This window comes from Echeneis naucrates, chromosome 15 (genome assembly GCF_900963305.1).
Source record: "Echeneis naucrates chromosome 15, fEcheNa1.1, whole genome shotgun sequence".
Taxonomy (NCBI): domain Eukaryota; kingdom Metazoa; phylum Chordata; class Actinopteri; order Carangiformes; family Echeneidae; genus Echeneis; species Echeneis naucrates.
The window spans coordinates 15,649,956-15,675,847 of NC_042525.1; the positions used below are offsets into that span (position 1 = coordinate 15,649,956).

A 25,892-nucleotide genomic window follows, 5' to 3' on the forward strand; every position below is an offset into this window, starting at 1 on the left:
TCTAACCCCAAACAGAGCATTTTTTTCAGTTGTGAATGAAAAGGCAGGCGTAATTTCTTAATGATATGTTTTCTTGTGGTTTCTTCGTTAGCTTAGCCTAGCTTGACTTACAGCCTCCGCGTTGGGACGTTCTCTGTGGATTCCTTGGAGACGGCCTGTTTGTGATGGTGGCCATTGTCAGAGGATTGCGGGAGGTTAAGGGGGAGAGGAACTTTCCATTAGCTAAGTACACATGTGTTAAGCCAGGTTATTGTTTACTTAGCCAAAGAAACCACAGCAGGCCTCAGGGACAGACATGGCCTCCCATCATAAGTAACACGAGACACTAGCCAAGAACTTTATTTGCAATCGGGATCTTGTGGCTATATCAATGGCGTATCCGTGACACAGTGTGGCTGCGCTAAGCACTCGTTTTCTGAAATAACACATGACTTGAAAACATCCAGTAAATCAAGAAAAATAATCTAGAACCTAGCAGAAGAAACAAATGCAGGGTGAAATATATGAAGGCATATAAGAAGCTCCTGACGTTCCTATTCTTTGAAGTCTCTCTGGCCTTGATTTGCTTAATCAGAATCACCCCTACTTGCTATTCCACCACAATAATAAAGAGGCTAAGAAACACACAAGTCACGTGGTCGCCTCTTTGTATCACTTGTTGAATCCTTAACAGCCGCCCCACATTCACTCCCCAATGGAAAAATGGGGGGAGTTCAGGAAAGGGGAGGGAGGAAGGGTTGCAGAGGATGGGGGTGAGTGAGTGGGGGTCAAACCTCTCCTCTATTCATCCACATAAGCTGCTATTACCAACAATCACCACGATGATTCAAAAGTTTGTATTAAGAACAGCAGCGTGCCACTGTAGGAGAGAGAGGGAATGAAAAAAAGAGAGAGTGGGCGCCTGTTAAGTCGTGTGTAACTCGATCCATACTTCAACGAGAAGCGGATAGATTAGCGATAGTGGTGTACTGATTAGGAAAATAGTGGCTGACCCCTGCGGTCAGGGTTTCCATTGAGTTAGGAGGCAGGGGGGGCCAGGGGTCACTCTTTGACCGCCAGAGTTACCTAAACCAACACTGCTGGGTCTCAGTGACCTGGAAACCAGCACTTGTATGGCATAACAGTGCCAATTGTTGGGAAAAGATACTGCGATAGCACTATCAAGAAAAAATTCTTACACAATGACCACAACACTAAACTTGCACACACAGGGTTTGTTTGGGAAAGAGCGTGTGGAATAAACGGAAAAAAGCAGCAGATCCCACATATATAGCTGTTATTTAAGATAGTAGGTAATTCCACAACAGCCAACTGAGAAAAATCATGCACTGAAAATACCAATTCCACAAAGGCTCTCTAATATAAAAATACCTCTACATTAAATTAACTCATCAGATCAACTGCTGAGTATTCATCATCATTTCAGTCTCTCTCATGTCCAAAAAAGTCAGGCAGAGAATATTTTTAACGGAAATTTCAATTATTTCCAGCCCCACTTCAGCCTGCATGGCTCAATCAAGTAGAGGAGCTCTTGAGACTTGGAGTGAGTCCTCAGCACTATTAGTAGTGCTCTGCTCTACAGTGGAGAGCCTGGGCCCTCTGAGTTCATTAGCAAATTGCTGTGCCCCTCCCCTTGCTCTCTGCGCAATTAAAGGCAACTGTGCAAATGACGTACAGCGACGTGGAAATGCCTCCCCGCTTCTTTGGGCTGAGGTGAAGATGTGTGGCAGGCAAACAGCTAGGAGGAATCAACCGAACAACCACACATCCACAATAACAGCGGGCCTGAGGGTGAGGTGTTCCGTGCGGACAAAAGCCTCTCCACATGAAAGGCCTCCACAAAATTCATTCAATTAATAATATTGTAGTGTGAATGTTTATGTACAGCTGAGGTACTGTGGTCTATAGGTCTAACTGAGCGGCAGAAAATGTGCTGCTCAACTGAAAAAATTAGGCGAACGTGGTACGAAGCTCTCGAGGGAGCAGCAGGGAAAGGGTTAACAAAGTCCAACTGGTGCTAACCAGTCACTCCACTCACACAGCACCTGAGGGGGGTGTTGCATTTATCAGGCCAGTCTGAACACACATGCACATGCAGCAGCGTGCACACGAGCAAGCAGACATACACATACATACATACACTTATAGACTGCTTAGGAATATTTGCACACACACACACACACACACACACAAAGGCATAAAGACACACACAAGCCATGGAAGGTTAGCCCAAACTGGCTGGGTTGCATTCACAAGCCGGCGCAGAGCCTCTCTGACTTTTTCACCTCTCAGCTATGCTCTGCTTTCTTTTGAAAGGGGTGCTCAGCGTCCCCTCAATACTTGCCTCCATAGGCAGACTCAGAAAACAACATAAAGACACGTAGAGAATATTCAGAAAAATTACTGTTATGACGCAAAGATGCATTATGCAGCAAGAGAGTCAGCGTTGTTGAATTGTTGAGTTTAATAAATTCAAAGTATTTTTTTTCCCTCTGACATTTTTTTCTCCTCTGCTACAGTCGCCTCACTGGAATAAATTGCTTTATGAATAAATGAGCCTGCTTTCTCTGTCTTGTTAACATTGTTCTTTTGTGCAAATTCTCTGTATTTTTTTCCAGTCCACTTCAACTTTATGCCCGAGGGCATATATTAAAAATACATATGGAAAGAGATAATGCACACACAACGCAAATTCGTTAAGGATGTCACTGCCTAACAACTGCAGATAAGATGTCACATAAAAATAGCCCACAGAATTCAAAAAATATATATTCAGCCGCAAGTAAGTCATGAAGTGCAGTGCCATTACATTGACAATATAAGTATTCAGCAGTGATAGGCATGCAACCTCTCCCTGTTTAGATATGCCCATTTACCCACAGCCTGCTGCTGTGGACAGTCCCTACGTTATTGTACTGGAACATAAGCCCATCTCTCAATATTACACATCTGTCAAAAAGTTTTCCCTGCATTTTAATGCAGTTTATGCCTGTAGGTCATATATATTGTTCTAACGGTGTAAACATAAACTCATGTGGGTTTGTCCTGAATTGACTAAATGTAAGGACCATCATTATATTAAATTAGGCCAGGTTTTCATCTTACAGTCAATTAAAGATCGGATCAGTGCCCCAAGCACAACGTAATTTTCTTCATATACCTAGAAACCCATGGGTTTTAACACACTCCATTTCCATATCTATTCACCATAAGACTTCACTCTATGTCCTGACCTGTCTATAAAAGAAAGAAGAAGAAGAAAAAAAAACTTCTGACAACAGAATCCCCGAGAGAATACAACGTGCCGTTCAAAGAGACACTTAAATGCACAAGTGGCGTCTGTGTTATTTAATTCTGTTTCTGGATTAAATGCAGCATTATCTTCCGGGTGATCTTTCTCATTTCCATAATCAGACATATGGGCTGGAGAAGTGCATGCTCGGCGGGTTAGGGGTGCTCCCTGTCGGGCCCCAGTCCTGTCATTGAGCCCAGGATACAGGAGCCGGTGGCTGTGTGTCTCTCCCTCCTCAGACCAGAGATTCAACCACATAGAAGTCCGCGAATTTTAATTATTTTTGCCAAATCGCATCATTAATTTTTATGACAGACTATCCGACTAATCCTTTTCATTTGGACACTTGTTTTTCTGTGTGTTTTCATTGGCATCCACAGATTATAACCGCTGCTCCCTTAAAAAAAATATATCTTCAAACTCTGGGATAAATTAAGTTGAACTTATTGAAACATGGTCTCATAGCCTGCAAGCACGTCTCCTGCTCTAATGGCTCCAACTATTAATGGCCGAAAATCCAGATTTGCATAATTCTAATCATCGGTTGCTGTTATCATTATTTAACGGCAGTGTGCGGACCATTAGGGTCATGCCTGTGCGCTCACTACAATGTCCCCGGAGTGCCAACAGCCAGTGGAGCACATAATGAAGGCAGTGGTTATCTGTGTGATATCTGCACAAAAGGAAACACTCCCTAATCTACCTTTAATACCCGCTGCTTCTACAGCTTTCGAAAATAAACGCTCTTATTGGCGCTGAATCTGTGCGCTCTGAGCGTAAGGAAAGGGGGGTCTCGATAAGCAATGTGCACTCATGTCTAGGGAAAAATACTGACAAGACGCGTAATGAACCGTGAACTTCACAGTGGAGAAACCAAGGCACCTAAACCACAGTTTGCAGCCCATCCTGGGCTTCACAACAAGGGGGAGCTGATAACGTTTGGTTTTGTTTCAAAAGAAAAAAAACACACACACACAAATGGGAGGAAGAAATGGAGAGAGAGGCACTAAATTAAAATCGACATGAAACAGGTCAAGTTTATGGCGACGCTTTTTCAAGCTAATCTTCCCAGGTCGGTTCCGGGTTCAAGTCTTAATGGGCCAATAATAGCAACGTTATTCAGAAAATTTTTCATTCCGATGGCTGGAATGTAAAACGGCCCTAATCATATGCAAATAACAGCGCAGCAGAGTAGTGACCCAGAATAGCTGAATAGCCAGCAGGGAGAACACACACACACACACACACACACACACACACACAGAGGGGGGGGTACCTGATCGAGGGCCACCGATGATCTTGTGATTTCCTCGCTGTCTGATTTGGACCCGCCCTCTCTGTCGTCTATGACCAAGTCGATGGGCATCTTGCCTTTCAAGCAGCTGATGTACCGGTGACAGAAATTATCGCACAGCTCGTGTACCTACAGGGAGAGGAGGCAGAGGCATCACACGCTCACCCAAAAGGGCTATTGACACACAACAGTGACATGTACAACCACGCACACACGCCTTTGACAGGTAAAAGAGCCCTGAAGAGTTTTGAGGCACCTTTGGGGCGAAAAGCTGATGATATGCTTCTAACATGTTGGATTAATTTAAAAAGAGAAAGTGGCTATTAATTACAGCCAGACATTTCAATGTCACTTATTTCATTTGCTTTTCAAAAATGTTTAACCTTGTACCTTTGTGCAGAAACTGCGGACTCCTGCAGAGGACTAAGGTATGTTCAGATTCCATACCGTGCCGTGCCAGCGCGCACCGCCCGGTTCGGGATACTAGGTATCCTTATTTATCCTTTTATTTTTCACTCCTCTCAAAATAGAGATATCGTCTAAAATTGACAGTGACAAGAGGGCTCAGGGGCTACAAGGCGCTCAACACCCGTGTTAAATTCATCATCGGTGCCCTGGGTAGTGGCCATTAGAGGACGGTGACCCGCTTGACTGAAATTTAAGACAAACTGTTTCGTTTGCTTTGGTTATTATATTATCACTGCGAATGCGGCGCGTCCTGCTGCTGAGGGGGGGGGGGCTGAAACGTCAGGTGCACGTCCAGAGAAATCCTCCTTCAAACTTTTCTTCTGAGCTGCACAGACAGCGCGCCCACAGCTTTTATTCCGGCTCTGGCCTCAGTTACCGATCTGAGAGCAGCAGCAGCAGCAGGCATGAGTTCTCCAAGCAGAAACTTTTAACAGCTTCGGCGACGTTAAAGTTCAGGTGAAAGTCGTCTGAAGAAACAACCGCAGTCCATCTGATACGGAGGCAAATCAAGACTTTCACACCCACCACCCCTTTCCACAGATGGCTGCCGGGAGTCTCGTGCTCTTCGCAGAGAATAGTTGTTGATGTTGTTGTTGTTTTTTTTTTTTTTGGTTGTTTGTTTTTTGTTTTGTTTTGTTTTGTTTTTTTTAACCCACAAAAGTTCGCCTATATGTTTCACCTTGCATGCAATTTCTGCCAGCATTAAACTTCATTAAAACACTCGGGGAGATTTGGGCACTGAGATATCCGTTCCAGTTGTAACAGCTTGCGTCGTGATTAAACGCGGAAGAGAAATGGCCCCATGATTGATTTTGACGCTAATTATAACCGACTCGCAAAAATACATTTATGCAAATACAGCCCATAGGTCTGAAGTGGCACACTGGACAGAAATGGCGAGAGAATATTACCTTCTCCAGCTCCAGAAGATGAAATCGTAAAACTTGAATGGCTTGAATCATCTGAAAAATTAAAATAACAATAAAAAATGAGCTGCTCACATCTCTTGATATTAAACAGGCACGTTTCTCTCAATACAAGTAACTGCAGATGAGGAAAATATTCATGTGAATGGATTTTATGTGGAACTGATATTAAAAACTTGGACGTTATTGCAATATTGAGAGCAGGCACACAGCATAGGCTGGTGCTGCAATAAGCCTCAGAGTCAGAGATCTATTAGCCACCAACTAGTCGTGAGGAAAACGTTATTCTCATATCAGAGTCAAAGGCAGCAAAGTGCACAAAGTGAAGAGCAGGAATAGAATAACGTTTCAGGCGGAGTTCAAAGGTTTGTGACAGCTGCCAAACAGCGGCCCTTCATCTGCAGATACGACCGGGGGCCATGGTGATATCAAACAGCCCAAAAAGAGGAACAACACCTCCAATCGTGCTTTCAATTTCCAGCCCCACACGTGGCTTTCAGAGTTCAGGGAGAAGAAACAGCTGCTGCATTCAAAACTCTGATCAAATATGAATAAAAACCACATTTGTGACGTGTAAAAAAAAAAAAACAGATAATATGCATCTTACCAGATTATCCAATTCTGGATTTGATGAAAATAAAGGTTTTTCTGCCCGAATCTAAAAGAAAATAAAAACATAAATAAATAACACATTTTACATAAAACACATGAATATAAACTGTAATAAAGTTTCAAATATTAAACTAGATTAAATATTACATACAAGCACAGAAAAACAGCATGAATTCTCACTTTATGTACAAGAAAACAGGCCAGATGAATTAAAACATATCAAGTAACTTCTTGCTTTTAATTTGTGAGCGTCACTCTATTTTAGGATTTAACTTTACGCCTTTAAGCTAGAGCTCCAAGATTAGGACATGCAGGTAGAAGCTCGGCCAGCCCGAGCATGCAAGAAAAAAAAAAGAAAAAAAAAAAAGTCAAACTCTCCTGACCTGTTTTGCAAACACTGCTATGTCTTCATTGAAAGATTCCGATGAACAGACGTCTCCTCCCGCCACCCCGGGCTCTCTGGGGGTGCAAGTCGCTAATTCACATTTCTCAAAAATCAGTGCAAGCAAAGGGAACAGGGGGTGCCTGGGAACACACACAATAGCAAATGTCACCAGAGAGAACAGCGCCGGGGTCAAGACTACTCCAGGCTAGATTTAGCCAGCCATGCTACTCCTCAGCAACTCGCCCATGGGGACTGCTGCTGCAGCCTCTGCTATTATATTATGCAGAGGCTCGGAGAAGGGCTGCAAACAGCGGGCAGACTTCTGTGATTAAATCTAGGCGCGCCTAATGGCATAAAAGCTCTAGAGTCAGTCAAACAATTTCTTGCGCAGGTCTCTTGTGTTTGTGTGTTCATGTGTGTTTGTGTTTGGTAAAATCCTATGAAGCTGTAGGTGGCTGGATGTGCGCACATTTGACCTATTCTCTGTCGTTGAAGTCATCAGAGTAAATAGGTGGTATCTGGTAAAGCTTTCAGGACAACATGCCCCCTGAAGTTGTGTAATTATGGCGTCAGATGATGAAACTCTTAGTTGTATGTTAAGCTACCACAAAAACAGAGATGAGATTTTTTTTTCTGCATTGAACCCGGTAAATGAATACATGACATGCACATGTCAGATTTCCCCTAAACGTTATATATTTTTAATTTGCAGAGAAGTGGCGCAGTAAACTCAAATAATTTAATTGGTTAAAAGAGAGGAGGGAATTATTCTAGTCATAATAAAGGAATACACGTCGAAAAGAAACTGAGCAAGTTAAATTCTTAAAGAATAAGAAATTAGAAAAGACGAGTTACAATTCCTTTGGACTCCTTATCGCCAGTATTAAGAGCGAAATTCAATTTTTCACTAAAACACCAAGTAGTAAGAAATCCAAGAGACAGCTTCAACAAGTTTCTTTTTTTCCTTCCCCCAGAGTTTGCTCACTAGTTTACTCAGCAGAAACACGTGGCAAACATAACTGAGGTTAAATGCATTAAATTCAAAACTGTGCAAAAATTAAAGAACAACAAAAAGTCCCGTGTGGCCACTCGCTTCCCCAGCGGCTCGTGCAGCAGTCTGTGCTCCAGCACTGGAGCGGGACGCGCGGCTTGTCCCGGGCAGTGAGCCGGCGCTGTGCCGCGATCAGCACCCCTACGGCGAGGAGCGGCCCCTGTGCATTTGCGGTTGTACTTTTTTTCATTTTTGTATTTGTTTGTTTTGTTCTGATTTGATTTTTTTGTAACTGTTGCGGGAATAACTTTGCGCCCACTGGCCCACTGCTCCCTCCGGGCCCCGTACACACCTCCGCCTGCCAGAGAGCGACTTTCCCCGCGGACCGGAGGCTTGCACCTACCCGTATATAGCGTCTTTATCTCTCTTGAGAGCGTCGTTAACGGAGGAGCCCATGCTGGGAGGCATGGTGTTGGTGTGGGCGGTGTGCGGGTACTGGTGAGAGTGCAGCTGGGGCCCGTGGTTGAGGTGCACCGCCTGCATGGACCGGGCGCCGTGCGGGTCTCCGTACATGGTGGTCGGGATGCCCACCCCGTCCATCGCGTAGTGGGGCAAGTCTTCGTACTGCACACAACAAACACGCGGGTCCACAGTGAACACAACATGCACAACAAGACACCAGACTCTGGATGCAACTTTGCAGTAAAAAAATAAAATAAAATAAAATAAAATAAAAATAAAGTCAGGAAAGCATTAGAAAAGTCACCCAAGGTTGGAGAAGTGAGACTTTCTTTCTTTTTAAAAGGGATGAGGTGGAAATGTGTCAGCTGTGCGAGACAGTTTCATTAATTTCCAAAAGCAGTCGACATGTTCCAACATTTTTCTTCATTTTCCTGACACAAGTGCACTGAGCTGCCTTTTTTATTTTCTCTCAAGCTACTGATACTTGTAAAACAGGTAAAACGGGAGAAACTAATCCCCCCCACCCGAGTTATTTATATATTTATTTTTATAGTTTTCAAGAAAACAAGTTTTACAGACTGGAGTAGAGGTAACTTGCTCGACAGGACATTTGGTTACTGAGGCAAAACTACAGCAACTCATTCTGAAGTGAAAACTACTTTTGTTCTTAGCTTCTTCACAGTGGCCAGGAAAAAATAAGTGAAGATGAATTATACAATACGTTCAAAAATATCCAGAGGGAAGGATATTATAACTACAGTAAATTGGCACAGTAGTGAAAATTATTATTGTCATTATTATCATCACTAAGAAATTTGGCCACATAAGCTTGGCGTTCACTGTTTACAACAACAACAACAACAATTACCAAACACTTGTTAATTGCAGTGTTAATAATAGTAATAATAGTCGGGCATGTTATTGCCTATCAAGCACACTGTGCTAAGTGTCATGCAACAAAAAGCGTGGACGCGTATTGTGTTTTTCAGACAGTCTTAACGGCGAACAGAATATTCAAACTTTTTTCACGTGTCAGTTTCGACTTCAATAATTAAACGCCGTCTTTGCACAGTTGTTTGATAGTTATTAAACAATGGTGGCTTCTTTTCGCGCAGGGCTGTTGATTCAGGTCTGCAAAGGCTGAAATAAAATCTTTAATTGAGGTCTGCTTCCCTAACCGATTTTTATTTTTCAGGGGGAGGGTGGGGTGGGGGGTGAGGGGGGTGGGTTGGGGGTTGAATTATTGATAGAGCTCTCTAAAAGTGACAAACAAGTGCCAGGGAAAGAGTAAAAAGCATTATCGCATAAAGATCAGCATTTCGACCCCGAAGGCAGAGAGGTGCAAACCCCAGCGTGGTGCAGCTCCAGCGCCTGACTAAGCAGCTAAATGTGCCCAGAGTGACCACAACATCTCAGGCTGAACACTGTTTAGTGTCCGTGTGAAGCCCCGGCCGCTGCTCGGTCCCGGACTGTATGAATCAAAGCGTTTGTCATCACCGCATTACTAACAAACTGCCTCAGCTGGCATTATGCTAATATTGCCTGTTTTTTTGTTTTTTGGGTTTGTTTTTTTTTTTTTTTTGGGGCACACTTTAGTTTGGGAAGCCGGAGCGTGAAGAAGATCTGAGGGTGATTTTTTCTTCTTCTTCTTCTTTCGTCTTGTTTTTTCTTTTTGAGCTCATAAAAGCCCAACTCAACCTGAAATCTTGACGGAACAGTCGGAGGAGAAAATGTAGGGATTTGTTTTGCCTCTCTGCCCTCCCCCATTTCGCTTCCAGTAACTGGCCTGTCATAACTAATCTAAAAAACATAGCCGATGTGAGATATGATCAAGCTTCCAATGTCCCTCGGTGGGCCGGTTTGTGAGTGCGGACGTGCGTAATACCGTGCCAAAAAGGACGACAAACGTGAAATTGTGTCTCCATGTGTCATCGACACTGCAGAAACTTTCGCCGCTAGTGTATGTCCGTGCGGGTATGTGTGTCATTAAGCCACGTTACAGTGCAGGATTGCATTCAAGCACAGTAGACTTAGAGAAACTTTTTTAGGGGGGATAGCCCTACGTACCCGTTGCGCCATAACCCTCCTTACTCCCTGGTCGTCCTTTCAGTTTTGATAAATCCCCTCTGAGGCCAGGGTGGAGACGAAATGAAGAAAAGAAAATCCAAATAAATGGGAAGATGTTTCAGCCAAAATCCCGTATGCCTTTTTTTTCCAGCGGTACGGTGAAGCCAGCCCCCGCTCTCTGCGCAAGTTTAGCCCAGGCGCGGTGAATAGGTCCTCGGCTATCCTCGGGGCAGCGGCGCCAGACTCCTTTTCCAAAACCAGGGTGAAAATAAAATAGCCCCTCAAACAGAACTGGCGACTCTCATGGCTTTTTGCCACTCCGCCTGTCAGTCAAAACGCGAGGGCTTGTCAAAAGTACCGGATGAATGATGGTCAGACGCGCGTCTCCACGGGATCGGCACCACCTAAATGTTAATGGTCACAATCACAGTTAAAAAATGAAGCAGCTCTCCTCTCGTTTTCTTTGATCACTCTCGGCTCCCGGCTTGATTTTCTTATGCAAAAGCGTCTAGAGATCAAGAGGAGGTGGGGTGATAATTCTGGCTTAGGCTTTCTTAAAGGAGCCACGATCGATGCTGCGCGTGTGTGAGTGCCCGTGTCTGACTGTGTGTGCATGTGTGTGTGTGTCTGTGTGTGTGTGTGTCCGCATGTGTGTGAGCGCGCGTGTATGAGTGAGCCGCCTGCCCGTTTGTGTACAATGGATGTGTGTGTTGAGCTGAGGAGGAGCGGAGGATCTCGACCAGACTGCTGAAACCCGGAAGTAGTGGTGGCCATAACAGGTCGCGTCTTACACAACGCACCGGGCTGCAGCAAGTCGTGCGGAGAGGAGGGGGGTGGTGGGAGGACTCACTGAGCCCAGCCAGCCGCCACTGTGATCTGGAACAACACGGGGATAAACACACAATATCCACTTATGACTCCAGCTCCGGGTCTCATCCTCGCAGTCTGAGTTTACCCGTCAGCCTGGGCTCGCTTTTTTTGGAGGGCTTGGACGTCGAGGCTGACGTCTCGGCACCCACTCCTCTGCTTGTAAACATTTTATTTATTCATGTATTTATTTATTTATTTATCCATTTGTACTTTTTTTTTTTTTTTACTGCTTTTAGAACCTTGCTCTCGACTTTGACATGAGGTATTGTCAGGTGTGCAGTCGGGCGCCTGAAGTTTCAATTGAGTATGGGCTGATTTGAACTAACTTCTGATCAGCCGTTTCACTTGTATCATCAAAATAAGCCCGATCACGGGTCTGAGAGCAAGTCATTTGACTGGTTTTATAGTCTGCCATGGCTCTGCTGAGCTGTCAGCATCCCCTCTGTATGAAATCCGCACTGTAAACTGCAGCCAAATCCGGTCTTGCAGGTTTTGGCCCTCTTGCAGCTCACTAGCCATCAACTTTAGTCTATTTGTTTCAACGTTTGCACTGATATAAATAAGCCTGAAGACACGAAACAGGCGGCGTGAACAGTTTGCAAACACTCCAGAAGAGTATAACAATAAATAAATGAACTTTTTTTTAAAAGACATCAAGGAGCACTGGTTTGATTTTAATTCAATGATTTATTATCAGTATTATTATTTGTATAAAAGCTGTAATTAGCAATCTTCTTTCCATGGAGAAAGGATCTGAATTGATTTTAAAGATTACAATGTTGCAGGAGCTTCTCAAAGCATCCTGTCTGTCTGAACAACAGTTCACATGTCGTCTGTCCCTCTTCTCCCCCACAGCAGCTCGGAATGGGTCGCTCCAGTCTGCCCGGGCTGTCCAATGGCAGAGAGGCACAGAGATGGGAGCCCCCTATTGGCTCTCCACTTGATCGATCCGCGGGCTGATTGATCAGTTATAGGCCACATTTGCAAGAAAGGCGCAAAACAAAACATAATTTGCGAATGAAAAACACACACTTCGCGTTTTCCGTCGGTGCTTGCAGATTGCAAATCCACACAAAAAGACACAATATTTGTACAAGATATCTCTTTCTCTCTCTCTCGCCCTCTCTCTCTCTCTCTGTCTTTTTCACACACACAGGCACACACACACACACACACACACACACACACTAATTTCCAGATCACCAGCTTAATTACTCACTTCTAAATGCGCTCACACTTTGACCGAACTTCTCCAAAGCAAACAGACGCGGCTTTACATGTGGTCAACCTTCTTCTCTCTGAGCAGATATTGATACTAATTCAGTTACTGCTTCTTTCTAACGAACAGTTCTCTTGAGCTTTCACTGGTGTGCAGAGCAGCGGTTGTAAATATTCCGGCAAATATTGATGAACTTTAATTTATGGGAGAGAGACTTGAATAACCGAGTAATTCCAAAAAAAAAAAAAAAAAGTAATGACACCACTTGGTATCTCAGCATCATGCGTGGATGTAAATTTAAGATAGTTTGAATTTACGTTATCTCGTTATGTTTGATTCCACACTGAAATTTAAAGGAAAGCGAATCTCGTTTCATTTACTGCGCCAGGGTTCTGTTTAAATTAGGAAAAGTAGGTTTGCCTACCTCAGAATACGTTTAAGATATTTGTGTGATATTTCAAAGGATGTGAAGTCATTTAAAAACATGATTGATTATATGGACTTTTTTTTTCAAAGAGGAGAAGCACAGATAAAGTATTTCAAGAAATTCTGGTAGATTTTTATAGTTGTTTTCTAGTCGATGAAAGCTTTACACTTATTTATTTATTTAATTTTCAGCTCATCACACATGAATGAGTGAGGAGTGTGTAAAAGAGCCACATTATCTCCTGATCATGCTCATGAGGTGTTGCTGGTCGGTGACAGCCTGTTTGAAGCCCCCCCCCCCCGCACACACACACACACACACACACAGCCACACACCCCCCCACCCCCACCCTCACTCTCCTTTCTCCCGTTCAGCTCGTCCAGTCATCGATCATCTGCCCCCGGTGCCAGAAACGGTGTCATAACATGATAATGCGGCTTCACACATTCGCGGTGATTCCTGTGGCCAAAAAAAAAAAAGAAAACTTCCTTCGCTGGGATCCGATGGGACAATTTTATAGCCATGAAATGACTATCAAAGCCTCCCGCAGTCCAGCCGGCGAGGCTCCGGGGGCGGACAGCAGAGGGGCTGGGGAGCCGCGCAGGACGCACGGACTTTTACGCACAGATACCGGATCAAATAATAATAATGCAGTGTGAATGTGCTCATCGAGTTTGTTAATTCACAGATTTTTCGGTGAGTAGAAGCTCTCCTTCTCACATTACTTTGCGTTTTACGGCATATTCAATTATTAAAAATCTTACTTATTATCACCACTGAGATTTTTTTTGTTTGTTTGTTTCCAGAAGGGCTAGTATTTAAGGAGAAGCGGATGTTTTAATTCACTGTCAAGACAAATTTGTGTGTTTAGTGTAACGCAAACAGGAGAACACAGCTCACTACACCACAAGGTACACTAAAATTTAGTGAGTAGTTGAGAAGGAGTGAGGCTAAATTAACATGAAAGGCTATCACATCACTGTAAAATAACCACTATGGCGTTATAAAGCAATTAGGCTCCTTCAATTAGCGTCTAAAAAAGCAAAGTGGCACTTCACTTTCTCTCCTGGAGTTGCTTCGTGAGGGTCAGCGCATTTTGGAGCCCTGAAAGAGAGAGAGAGAGGGGGGGGGGGGATAAATACTGTCATTTCGGTTTAATCCGCTTTGCATTGACTGCAGTGTTTTGAGTCGTTTCAAATAAAAACAGCAGGTACAACTTTCAAAATGTTTGAATGTAAAATGATAGAATGTTTGACTGGAGAAACCCACGAAAGTGTTCTTACATGGCCTGTGCGCCTCGACCCGCGCTGTTCGGAGACAAAGACACTTTTCAGCCTTTGGGACACTTTCATCAAAACACACCGATTGTGCAGAAATTCAGCCTGTTTATCTCACCATGTTGCACATTTTTAGCCACCACCAGTTATTTTAAGATCTGAGAAATGTTGCTGGAAATCACGCACATTTGATTGATGTTTTTTATTATGAGCAGTTTGGAGTAAAACAATGAATGGACGAAGAAAAAAAAAAATGAATAAACGGCCTCGGATCACAGATGTGAGTCGGTGTCCGGCTCTGTGTGATCGCCAAGTATCACTGCCTGTCCGCGGCTGTTTGAAGAAGCAAGAAGCAATCTGGCAGCCTGAGGAGTCAAACTGAGGTCAAACTTTTTCCAGCCCCGCGGCTCTGCGCCCTGACGTGTTGGGATCTGCAGGGGGGGGGGGAGGCCACCGATCCTCTGCTTAGTGTCACTGCTGCTGCAGGCAGACAGATAGGTCTGCTGCGAAGTTTTCACAGCTTATCTAATTACACGAAACTCCTGGTGTATTATCGTCTGTCAGATTGTCCAGCAGGAATCATTTGGATGCGTTTGGGCTTTGGTCTGGAGTGATTCAGTCAGAAACAAAAAGGACGCTCCGCTTTGTGCAAGCAATTGATTTATCTCGCCCCGGTGATTTATTTGAAAAGTGATTGTAACGACTAAAATGTGAGTTAAAATTCAGTGTCCCACCAGAGAAGCACACGTGCGCTTCCCCGCCATTCTCCATCATCGTTTTCAAATGGTTACTAATCAATGAAGGTGCAGTAAATATTTTTTTTTTGAAATATTGAGTTTGTCCGTATTTATCGTAACAGAAGGCTTCGGTGTGATTTTTCCAAAAGTTTGGTGATTTTATCTTAAAGTCTGACACTAATATATGCAATTACATTGCACCAAACACATCATGGTCTTTACCTTTATCAAAATCAAAACTGCGGTATAATGGCAATAGCAATCTCTCTCTAACTTTTGCCAACATTAATTTTGAAGATTTTTTTTAAATCATAGGTAACTCTCTGGGACTGTTCAGTCCTCCGGAATCCTGCAGTATGGCCCAAGTGCTAATCTGGGCTGCTCTCCTCTCTCACACACATTAATGCTTAATCATGTGCGCCTTCTACTGGAGCTGCTGGAAATTACATGTGCAGAAATGCAGAGAATGAGTTCTGCAAGAAAATTAAAACAAAAACTAAAAAAAAAAAAAAAAAAAAAACACCACTGGAAGATAAATTTACTATGTGGCGACTTATTTACTTCTGTTTTCCTCTGCAGACTGCATAGAAAAGATACTCTTTGTTTATGTAAATGATCAAATATTTTAATAAAATACACAGTTCTGCCTGTTGTTTTTTGATGTGTTGCCTTTTATTGCAAATGTCAAGTGTGTTTGATATTTATGTGTTTGTGTAATTTGAAGCTTCTTCGAGAAAAACAAAAAAGAGAGACATGCACTTTTCCACTGCAGCTCTGTACAGATTACCTAATTTCCAGACATTTAGGATAAAACTATGACACATTTTGGAACCAGAAAAGCTCAACCAAAGGTCAATTCAGCCTAAATAAAAAACCACTGCTGCTACTTTCTCTTTTTCTTTCTGAGCAGCTGATATGTAGGTGGTGTGCTAAGGTGAACTTGATTCATGATAAAGAACTGCAAACCAATGAACCTTAAGAGCTGCTGGGATGTGACAGCCACACCGACACCACTGCATCACACCTATAGATCCATATGTGACAAACAGCTGCAGTCTTATGTGAGAACTATGTGAAAATAGATGCATGCATGCATGTATATATAGACCTATAACCATGTACACACACACGCGCACACACACACACAGGGCTGCAGCAATAGATATGCCGAACGCTGCCAGTCAATTTTCACGTGGTGCCACTGGCCAACAGGTCAGCAGCTCCGCTTTTACTCTGAAAGGCTGCTGAGTCTGAATTAACCCCACAGACAGATAGAGAGCTCACCACTCTGTCACACACACATCCTAACCGCTCTCTCTCCTGCTCACTTTCTCACAATGTCTCTTGCCCTCCCCTTCCAACAGCATTTGTCACCACTGCTATTATTTCAGGTGTGTTAATGGTGTCACTTTGTCATTTTGTTGAGAGAGAGAGAAGGGGGGGGGGAGAAAGAAGACCAGAAGGAAAGGAGTATTGTCACCATTATCATCATCATCAGCACCACCATCATCATCACTGTCTTCATCCTACAAAATCCAGGGGTCAATGGTTTGGGTGAGGGAAGGGTAAGGGGGGTCACAGGTTGGGCACTCGCACCATTCAGTGCGGAGGGGTAAGGGTGGCAGTGGTTGAATGGGTATGAAGGGGGGGGGTTATCACACCTCCCATAGATACTGTGAATTGATCAGCACCTTGGAGAGAGAGTAAGAGAGAGCGAGAGGGGGACAGAAGGGAGGGGAGGGGGGAGAAAAGCGACAAAGAAAGGAGATGAAGGATGACGATGAGGAGTGGAAAGAGCTGGGTGTGGGAGCGGGGCTATTAAACCAGGAGGGGGAAAAACATGGGGTGATAGGAGGGGAGGAGTGAGGGAAGACTGCAGAAGAGGTGTGAAGACTCATCTTCTCCTGGATGGGTGTGAGTTTAGGCTGGAGCAGACAGTGGCCTGGGAGCACAGCATAGCCTCGTGGTAATAAACCAGCAAACCCCAGCAGAGAAACAAGCAACATCAGCTACATGGGAGCTACCTATAAGTATGGGGAGGGCTTTGATTCAATATCTAATACTTCATGTTGGAGATGTTTGGGGAGCTCCATGGATTAGTGATTCAAAAGTGTAGCTGTTGCACCTTCACATGCAACACGTTACTTTGTCAAAAGTCAGCGTCTGCTGTGACATCTTCATGCAGGTGATTTTGTAATGAAGGTTACAAAACTATGAGGGCAAGTCCAAAATATTTGAATTTAACAATGGATGGGGTTACATTGACGTATCCTCTCTGCATTTTTAAAGGTTCTTAGTTCATAATAGGAATATACTCTGTTACTCAGAGTTGGACTGTTCGATAAGGGAAGATACGTCTTTGTGGTAAAGCAAGGATGTGAAGAGCTTCCTAAGTGTTGTGTTTGTGTGATGTTGTGTACATGTCTTTAAAATGAGAGATATTTAATTCCAGGAGAAAAGTACAATGAAGCAAACAGACTGATGTTTCCCTCAGGCTTTACAGCTCAAGTGCGCCACATGACCCCCTTTTTTTTTTTTTTTTTTTTTTTTCATTTTCTGAATAAAACCATTGCTCCACATAACAGGAGGCTTCTAGCCTGTGCGACTGGTAGAATATAAAAACCTTTACAACAAGCAGCGTTTGGCTTGTGGCTGATCTGTATCTCTCAGCCTGCTGTAAACACATAGTCATCCTGAAAGTTCAGTCGTAACATGCACACACACAAGCACACACCACAAAACCACTGTGCGGTGCTTGTATACTGGAATCGAGATGATAAAAGCTCAGGCATTCTAGCTGCATCCCTGAATGACTTTATGAAAAATGAATAGCTAATTAATTATTTGACAATACATGTGCAGTGTACACACTTTCAATTTTAACTTTGATAGGCTTCAAAAATATTATAATACAAGGGTTTTCATCTATAATTGTGAAAAATATATTTTTCGATTGGTTGATACAACACAAATATAGAGAAGGGAATTCAACAATAATATACTTCATTAAACACACACACACACACACAAATTAAGAGTGAGAAAACCTGGTCTAAAACTTAAATAACAGCTATTTAAAAGTAGTGCATAATTAAATATTGCGTTAGCGTTGGGCTTAAAGTTTTTTGCAAATGTGTGATCTGACATTCTTTGTGCAATGTCAAATAAACTAGACAAAAGGAAAAAAAAAACACAATCGCAGCAGCATAAGAGAATAGACATTAACTCCATACAACAGTCAAAAGGTTTAAAAAAATATGTGTAAAAAGCTAAAATAAATAAATAAATAAATATGTCATCAGATTCTGGACCACGCACCCTAAAAGCTGCCTCCTCACTGGCCTTAATCTTGACCCATGGGTGCCAAAGGTCAAGAGATATCATGTCTGATATGGTTTCAGGCACGCGGCTGCTACTGATTTGAAAGTCGATAACAGATTTGTAAAAATCTTCTCTAAAACAAGTGGACAACCAATGAAAAGTTGTGAAGTGTGTGTGGTTATTCAGATGATGATCAGTAGTTGGATCTGCAGTTCATCTAAACATGGCAGAGGTCAAGATTTGTCTGTCAGTGTGGGACAACTTCACAATATACCCCAGATCTGTTTATCATTGGAGAGTGGACTTCAAAATAAATTTTAATTAGCTGGTAAAATGTTGAGATGAAAATCGAGAGCAAATATTTGGCATATCAGCTCAGATACTTCAGATACTCCAGTTCAGCGGTGGGGCAGTCGTCCATCCTGGCAGCAGTGAATCAGATTACCAAACACACTGATTGACTGCAGCGGTTGCTAGTGAACATACAGCACTCTCTCCCAAACAAAGTCTCTCCCCGAAGTTCACGAGGAGGTCAGCGGTCACATCATCTCATCTATGATCCCTCGTCTACTATACGAGGGACTATGACTCTGCAGGGCCCTAATAATGAAGCTTTCAAAGCATAAATTCCTGTCATAACAACAAATGTCAGAGACATGGTGAAGTGCAGACGACTGCTTCTGCTGTGCGCTAACTGTGGCTTTGCTGCATTAAATTGAAGCAATTATTCTGCCTGTGTGTATGAAAAAAAAAAAAAAACCTACTGAGGCTTTTCAAACAATTAAACACAAACTTGTTTTCTGTGGAAAGTTCTTCTACAAACTGTCAAAGAATCAAGGCAGTGTGATTTTGTTAATTACCACAAGTGTCATAACCATCAAAAGACAACAACAGATGATTTGGCACTCGCTAATGTTTGACACTTCTATCTTTATACTCTTTGTTCTGTCGCGCTTTCGTTCCTCCTTTGTTTATCACACATTATACCACACCTGCCTCAGACAATTATTCCTTCCTCACCCTTTTTTTAAATTTCATCCTTGAATTTTCGAAATGCAGACAAAATCTGTAAATTTTAGGATTTCTAGTCCAGAGAGCAATTTACTGTGGGAAGAAGTCATCATATCGCCATTAAGATTCTCTGAGTTATAGACACTCTGTACATGAAATCTTTAAAATTACTCAAATCTGTTTGTGAAAATGTTTATACTTTTCTGGTGTTTACATGACTTAGGAATTAAAATCGTTCATATGTAATGTAATGTTTAGAGAATATGCTTCGTGTTTCATTTTTATTTAAAATTATAAATAACAAACACAGTTGTCAGTGTTGATGGATTTCTTTTTCCTCTGTCTATAATTATAATCATAATATCAACCTGGTTTTAAAAGTCTACAAAAAAAAGACCTACTTACAAGCAATTTTTTGACACCAAAAAAAAATTTCTAAAAATTGATCTTGAGGTGAAAAGGTCTTCCACTTTTTCTTATTTGACTTCAAGGTGAAGAAAATATATAAATACCATAATCTAAATCTAAATTAAGTTTTTAATCTCAACAAGCAATTTGACATCAGTTCAGTTTAGAGCAGCTGGTTTTAAGTAAACACGACTGAACTGGAAAACAGATTACATTTTTCTGCATTTAACAAATACAGAAAAAAAAAAAAACCCAGAACAGTTTCCATCTAAGTAAATCAGACTGAGCTAACATGTTTGCAGTAATCACAATGTGCCTGATTTGCTCCTAACCACCAAACCGCTATAGCTTCCTTCTGCAATAGGAATTAAATCCCTAGTTCTCATTATTTCCCCCAAACTCCAGATTACAATCGAAAATCAATCATTATCTACATCTGAAGTGTCACAGTTTCACAGCAAAGAGCCTCGCAAACTCCAACTTTCTGTAGTGAGGGGAAATAACTTGGTACTGCAATGGAGTGCATCAGCTTTATGATACTGAAGACCTTAACTGCAGAGAGAGTATTGTATAGATGAACATGATTTATTTACATAGATTAAACTACTTGAAAGCACATACAGCAGTTTAAATCTAACAGCGTAATATATTTAAGAATAAAGGACACTTGAAAGGGTCCATTCTGCACAAAATTTCCACAAATACTTCTCCTACCATTCGTGACACAAATGTTGTTAGACTAAGCTCCAAAATTATTTGCAAGTATTTTTTGTCTTCTGTGTATAAAAGCATACCGTTCTTACCGGTGGAAATATAAATCTGCTGGTGATTTAGGAGCAGTGTGGGCTAATCTGGGTCTCCCGAGGGAGTCAACATCACAGAGCCGCACGTAAACATTTTAGAGATTGACCTCTCACCTATTGGGCATGTGAAAAAAAAAAAAAAGAGTCTGGTGGGGGTCCGATGTCCAAAGCCATTACAGATCATATGCTAATTCCTCTCGGACATTCAGACAGGTAAATTGTGTGCATGCGTGACACATGCACATGTGACAGAACGTCACAGTGTCAGTCCCTGAAACGCTCCTCAAGGAAACACATTTAAACGTCTCTTCTGATACTCCGACGACCACATTATCTATCATGAAATGCACACCAAATATGGCCACATGCAAACACACACACCGTCTCCAAGCCAGTCTCCAGCTGACGACATCGGTGCAACCTGATCTGCCTTAATAAAGACCCTTACCTGCATTTACTGCTCCGTTAAAACGCCCTCTTGTTGTTCTACCAATTCACCACACTATAATTGCACCGGGGCTGCATATGGTCCTCATCTACTTCCCAGCACAAGATAAAAGCCAACAAGCTGCGAGTGTACAACACAGGAGAGCAGTGAGCATGTTCATATGAGTGTGTGTGTGTGTGTGTGTGTGACTGCGTGTGCCTGTGCGTATGTATGTAAGTATTTTAGGGCAAATTGGACTCAACATAACTCAGGGGATAGTTAGGCAAACTGCATGATGTCACCGTTATTACACTGTAAACGCAGTTGATTTGGCTTTGAGGATTTCTGCAAACGGCGGCCTCATGTGCACTGAGGCTGGTTCACAGATCCCACCTCCACATCCAGGCTTTGAACTGTTCACTGAGAATCAAAGTGAAGTATTAACACATCAAGCCAAATTAGTCTGCTAATTAGTCACTTATTGAGGGTGTTTTATTACTTTTCCAGGAATATTTGGGGCAGTTTTACTGTAAAATGAGATAAGAAAAGGCTAGTAGAGCATAATTACAAGTATAAAATTAAACATCCTGCAGTTGTTTTTAAAGGATAGTAGGTCAGTTATATCTTTGGCTGATAAAACTGTAGGGCTTAAACAGACAGGGTGTTCTATTTTCCTAAATGATGACCTTAAGGTGATGACTTTGGCAAGAAACTAAATAAACCAAATCAACAGTTCAATAACTGGATTAAGACTGACAGGAGATTGGCTTGTGGACAACCTCACAGTACTTCCTTCGTGCTAATGCCCGTGCTTTTGCCTGCTCTGCCCAGTCAGGTTTATGAAAGTCAGCCGGATTAGAGCCCAGCTGGGGCTCAGTAAACCAACACTCAGTCCTCGGACTCACACCACCATACATACAAATCTTGACATCCACCCCACCCCCCCTTTATTTCTGGGCTCCGTCGTCTTTCTCTCCGAGATATTTTTCCCCTTTGCAGGCATCACTAACACGGCCCTGCACAGTAACTCACACACAGCCTCTCCAAAGGCACACTCAGACACACATGCTCTGCTCCAAATTAAAATACAAAGGCTTATTGAACAATACTCCTCTAATGGTTTCATCCACCAATGGTTTTATCTTTGCACACATAAACACACATGTAGCCTCTCATGTCCCACCGAGAGGAGCCGCTCTCCTCTCTTCTTATGTAAGCTGGCAGAAAATCTCCTAAATCCCTCTCTTTTGCTGTTGTTGTGTTGCGTTTCGTCTAGCACACCCTCTCGAAGAGCATCTGAGACCAGGGCAATTAGAACCTGAGCTGGGCCTCGGCGCATGAGACCATTTAGCATGGAGGCTAATAAAGCTGGCTATACCCAGACCTACTGGCATGCAGCGTTGTTCAGCATTGACAGTGATTTGATGGCGCTCAATTGCATCAAAGAGCTTCAAGATGCTTGAGTCTTCCTCAGAGAGCTCAAATTTGGACCCTTTTTGTGGAATCTGAAGAATTCTGACATCTCAAGAATTTTCACCACTGTCATCTGTTCCTGTTATTTATTTATTTATTTTTATATATTAAAAGTTGGATATTTTTCTTTTTTGGAGATAGAGGAATTTTTTAGAATCAGCTGCAGAAATAAATGTCACATGAGGACGCACCGCCTCTTGTGTCATGCATTAAACTTGGACAGTCATCTAAAATTTGCAAGAAGAAAAATGAATTTTACCGCATTTTTGCATCACAGAATTTTGAACATTATGTCAGGTGCACAAAGCGCTCAAATTTGTCCAAAGGGAGACAGCTGAAAGAAAGCATTAGAGTGTTACAACAGATCCAGCGACAATATATATGCAAGAGACAATGAGAGGAAAGGTCACAAAGCAGAAAGAGTGGGAAAGAAGGAGTGAACAAGGCAGGAGAAAGGCAAGAAAGAGAGAAAGAAAGAGCAATGGAAGGTTGCTGCTAATTCTTCCATATCTAAGCCTCTTTGCAGAAACTCTCTTTGTCTTCCAAGTCCCAGTCATTAGAGCCTAATCCTATCAACCAAGGGCTAATCTGAGGGCAGAGGGTTCAGCCCCCTCAGCTCCACAGGCCAACACTCACACTCACACACTGTCGCACAGACACGCACAGGTATACACATAAACATAAAAGACACGAATGCTCGCATAAAAGGCGTGAGATGCACAAACCCACGCACTTGTACATGCGCACACAAAGGGGCACGTACACACAGGAAAAAAAAAACACATAAAGACATAATGAGTACCTTTTTGCATTCAACGAATTAACCCAAACTATTGTCATGTTGCGCAAACCATCAACCTTTTACCTGTGAAAAGTCCAATCCAGCCCAAACTTTTAGGGTTTTATGATGAACTTCTTTATGCCAGGGTGGAGCGATGTGTGTGTGTGTTAGATGGGCAATGGGTGGGGGGGGGGGCATCTGTTTCCCACACATTCCAGCAGAGCCTATCCCCCTGCCATCATCATTCTCTTCTTTATTTCAGTGCTGACTATGCCCGAGATTAGTTATTGATCAGTACGGATATAAATTATTCTAAAGTGAAGGCCCAACAACACAGTCATTATAGATCGACTATTGACCAGCTCCGATATATCATTCCATTTCCACCGCACTGCACCCCTGCCACCGGCCGGAGAAATGCTCAAATAATGAGATGGGGGATTTTTATGACTTGGGCACACTCTGCTTGACCTTTTCAGGGAAGGTAGATGGATAATATCAGCACTGGGTTCTCGAATGTTCTGCCATTTTGAGACTTGTGCCAGAATGACCTGGTAAATTAAGACAGGGACAGAATTCAATGGAGACAAATTGCCAGCTTGAGCGGTTGGTTGTCTGAGGATACAACACAGTTTCAAGCAATTAAAAAAATGTAATTTGGAACTTACAAAGTATTAGATGGGTGTCTAATCCCCCTCAGTTAAAACATTGTTGAGAGGATGTAATCTAAGTAGCAAAGTTGTGTTGGGACATACATGGACGGTGGCAAATGATTAATTGGATCATCAGCAAAACGGTCGCTTACTTTTTCCAATAATTGATGGATCATTTGGTTGTTGAAATATCATAAAACAGTGAAGAAGTTTACAGAGCCTGAACTAACATTTTGAAAGTACAAAGCATAGATATTCAGTAAAATAAAAGCTACACATAAAAATATTTGACATTTTTGTTTTATGAATGACTCCCGTGATACAGCAAGCAAAAATTCCTTTCATGTGGAATACACAATTAATCAATGTTCTGTTTTGGCTGTTTTTTTTTTTTTTTTTTTTTTTTAACACCACTTTCAACCCAACCAGGCAGATGGCTGCCCATTCCAAGTCTGGTTCTGTTTGAGCTTTTTGCATCAATTCTTTGTTACTGTTGCCAAGTGCTTGCTCACGGCTGGCACATAAGTAAGACAACTTGAAATAACAAAAAAGAAAGTTGACTAGACTTGACATTCATAGAAATTGACTAAACATGTCAGTGTGTCAGTCTATTTACATAACAAGTCATCTGACTGAATCATTGTTGTCCTCCAGAATGAGACACACAAGCTTTTTATGATCTGATGGCCATAATAGTCTCATAATGCCATGGTTACGGTTTGGATCAATCTATAGGCACACAAACAGCATAGTTAGGGTGAGGAAACATGGTTTCAGTTAAAATGACTATAAAATGTATGAAGTTGAGATTAGACAGTGATCATCATGCTACAGTAATGCCCACTCATTGAAGGCTCAGGGACTATTGTGATCATGGATAAAGGAGACCAACCTCACCTGCTTTTTTGAAATACGGAAGAAAGAATATCAAGCCCTGCTGGATTTTTTTTATTTTTCTTTCAGATCCATTCCTTCAACCAGACCATCTCTTCACACTGACTTTGTTTCTCAATAATACTGGCAAATCGCCTCTGTGATTTAAGGTAAACATAGTTTTGGAGCATACAGTTGTGTCAAGTTTTATGCCTGGGGATATAATGGGACAGGCACACGTTTCCTGTGTGTATGACTCAAATCAGTTTAAGCTGTTTGTGAACAGTCCTCATCTCCCTGTTGCATCGAGTTGTTGTCCCTGTTCCATCCCAACTTTTTTGTTGTTGTTGCTTTGTGCTGAGTTGTGAGGAGATGGGGCTGGTACAAATGGGGGATTTTATCCATGGAGGTGTCAGAGTTTAGCAAAGTGTAAAATACTTAGAGCATCAGGGCAACACAATCCCCTGCTGGTCACAGTATAAATCACCATATATTCTTATTGGCCTAAGCCCTTGTTATGAGTAAATACATCCACAGGCAAGGGAGGTTGGCAAGGTTCACGGGAGATTCATCCAGCAATAGCGGAGGAAAAGTCTGTGTGCGTGTGTGCGTGTGTGTGCGTGTGTGCGCGCATGTTTATGTGCGTACCACATACCGCTTAGAGAGGCTAAGGAGAGGATAAGGAGATCAGCAGAGAGGGAATATCATGCCTCTTAAGCATGTATACACTTTCTAACTTTTACTTTTTCACCCAAAACCTAAATAAATCCCTGCTCATCTAAGCATGATAGACTCCCCTCACCCCACAATTTTTTCTCTAAATTATCAAACCTCTTATTTACAGACTTTGGCATGGCCCCAGCAGCCTCCGCCTCCAACAGATTTCAAAGAGAAGCAAATATATTTAACGTATTATTCCTAATCAGCGATGCTTGTTTACAATATTTCTTACTCACTGTGTTGGAAAAGGCTATATATTAACCAGAACCGCGCAACATCAAGTCATTTTCCATCCCTGGCCCAAATTATTTATTGCTTTCAGTTCCTTGTCTATTTAATGGATGAACTGGGTTAACGGACAGAGGAGTTAGAGAGGAGGAGAGGAGAAGGGAGGG

The 25,892-nt window shown here is 42.4% G+C and overlaps 1 protein-coding gene across 3 annotated transcripts in view; it reads right to left on the bottom strand.

The window, feature by feature from the left end:
* meis1b (Meis homeobox 1 b) overlaps positions 1-11,227 on the bottom strand; it is a 78,802-nt gene extending 67,575 nt beyond the window's left edge. The window contains exons 1-7 of one of the 3 annotated variants that reach the window (XM_029520575.1): positions 10,498-11,227; positions 8,372-8,592; positions 6,976-7,117; positions 6,588-6,638; positions 5,966-6,016; positions 4,569-4,715; positions 2,907-2,915 (exon numbers count right to left, since the gene is read on the bottom strand). In XM_029520575.1, the coding sequence (XP_029376435.1) occupies positions 2,907-2,915; positions 4,569-4,715; positions 5,966-6,016; positions 6,588-6,638; positions 6,976-7,117; positions 8,372-8,592; positions 10,498-10,509 (633 nt within the window). In that variant the 5' untranslated portion in view covers positions 10,510-11,227. Of the gene's footprint in view, positions 1-2,906; positions 2,916-4,568; positions 4,716-5,965; positions 6,017-6,587; positions 6,639-6,975; positions 7,118-8,371; positions 8,593-8,734; positions 8,871-10,497 lie in introns of those variants that run through there. The other 2 variants (XM_029520573.1, XM_029520576.1) reach the window with 2 other exon arrangements.
* Between the last annotated feature and the right edge of the window lie 14,665 nt (positions 11,228-25,892).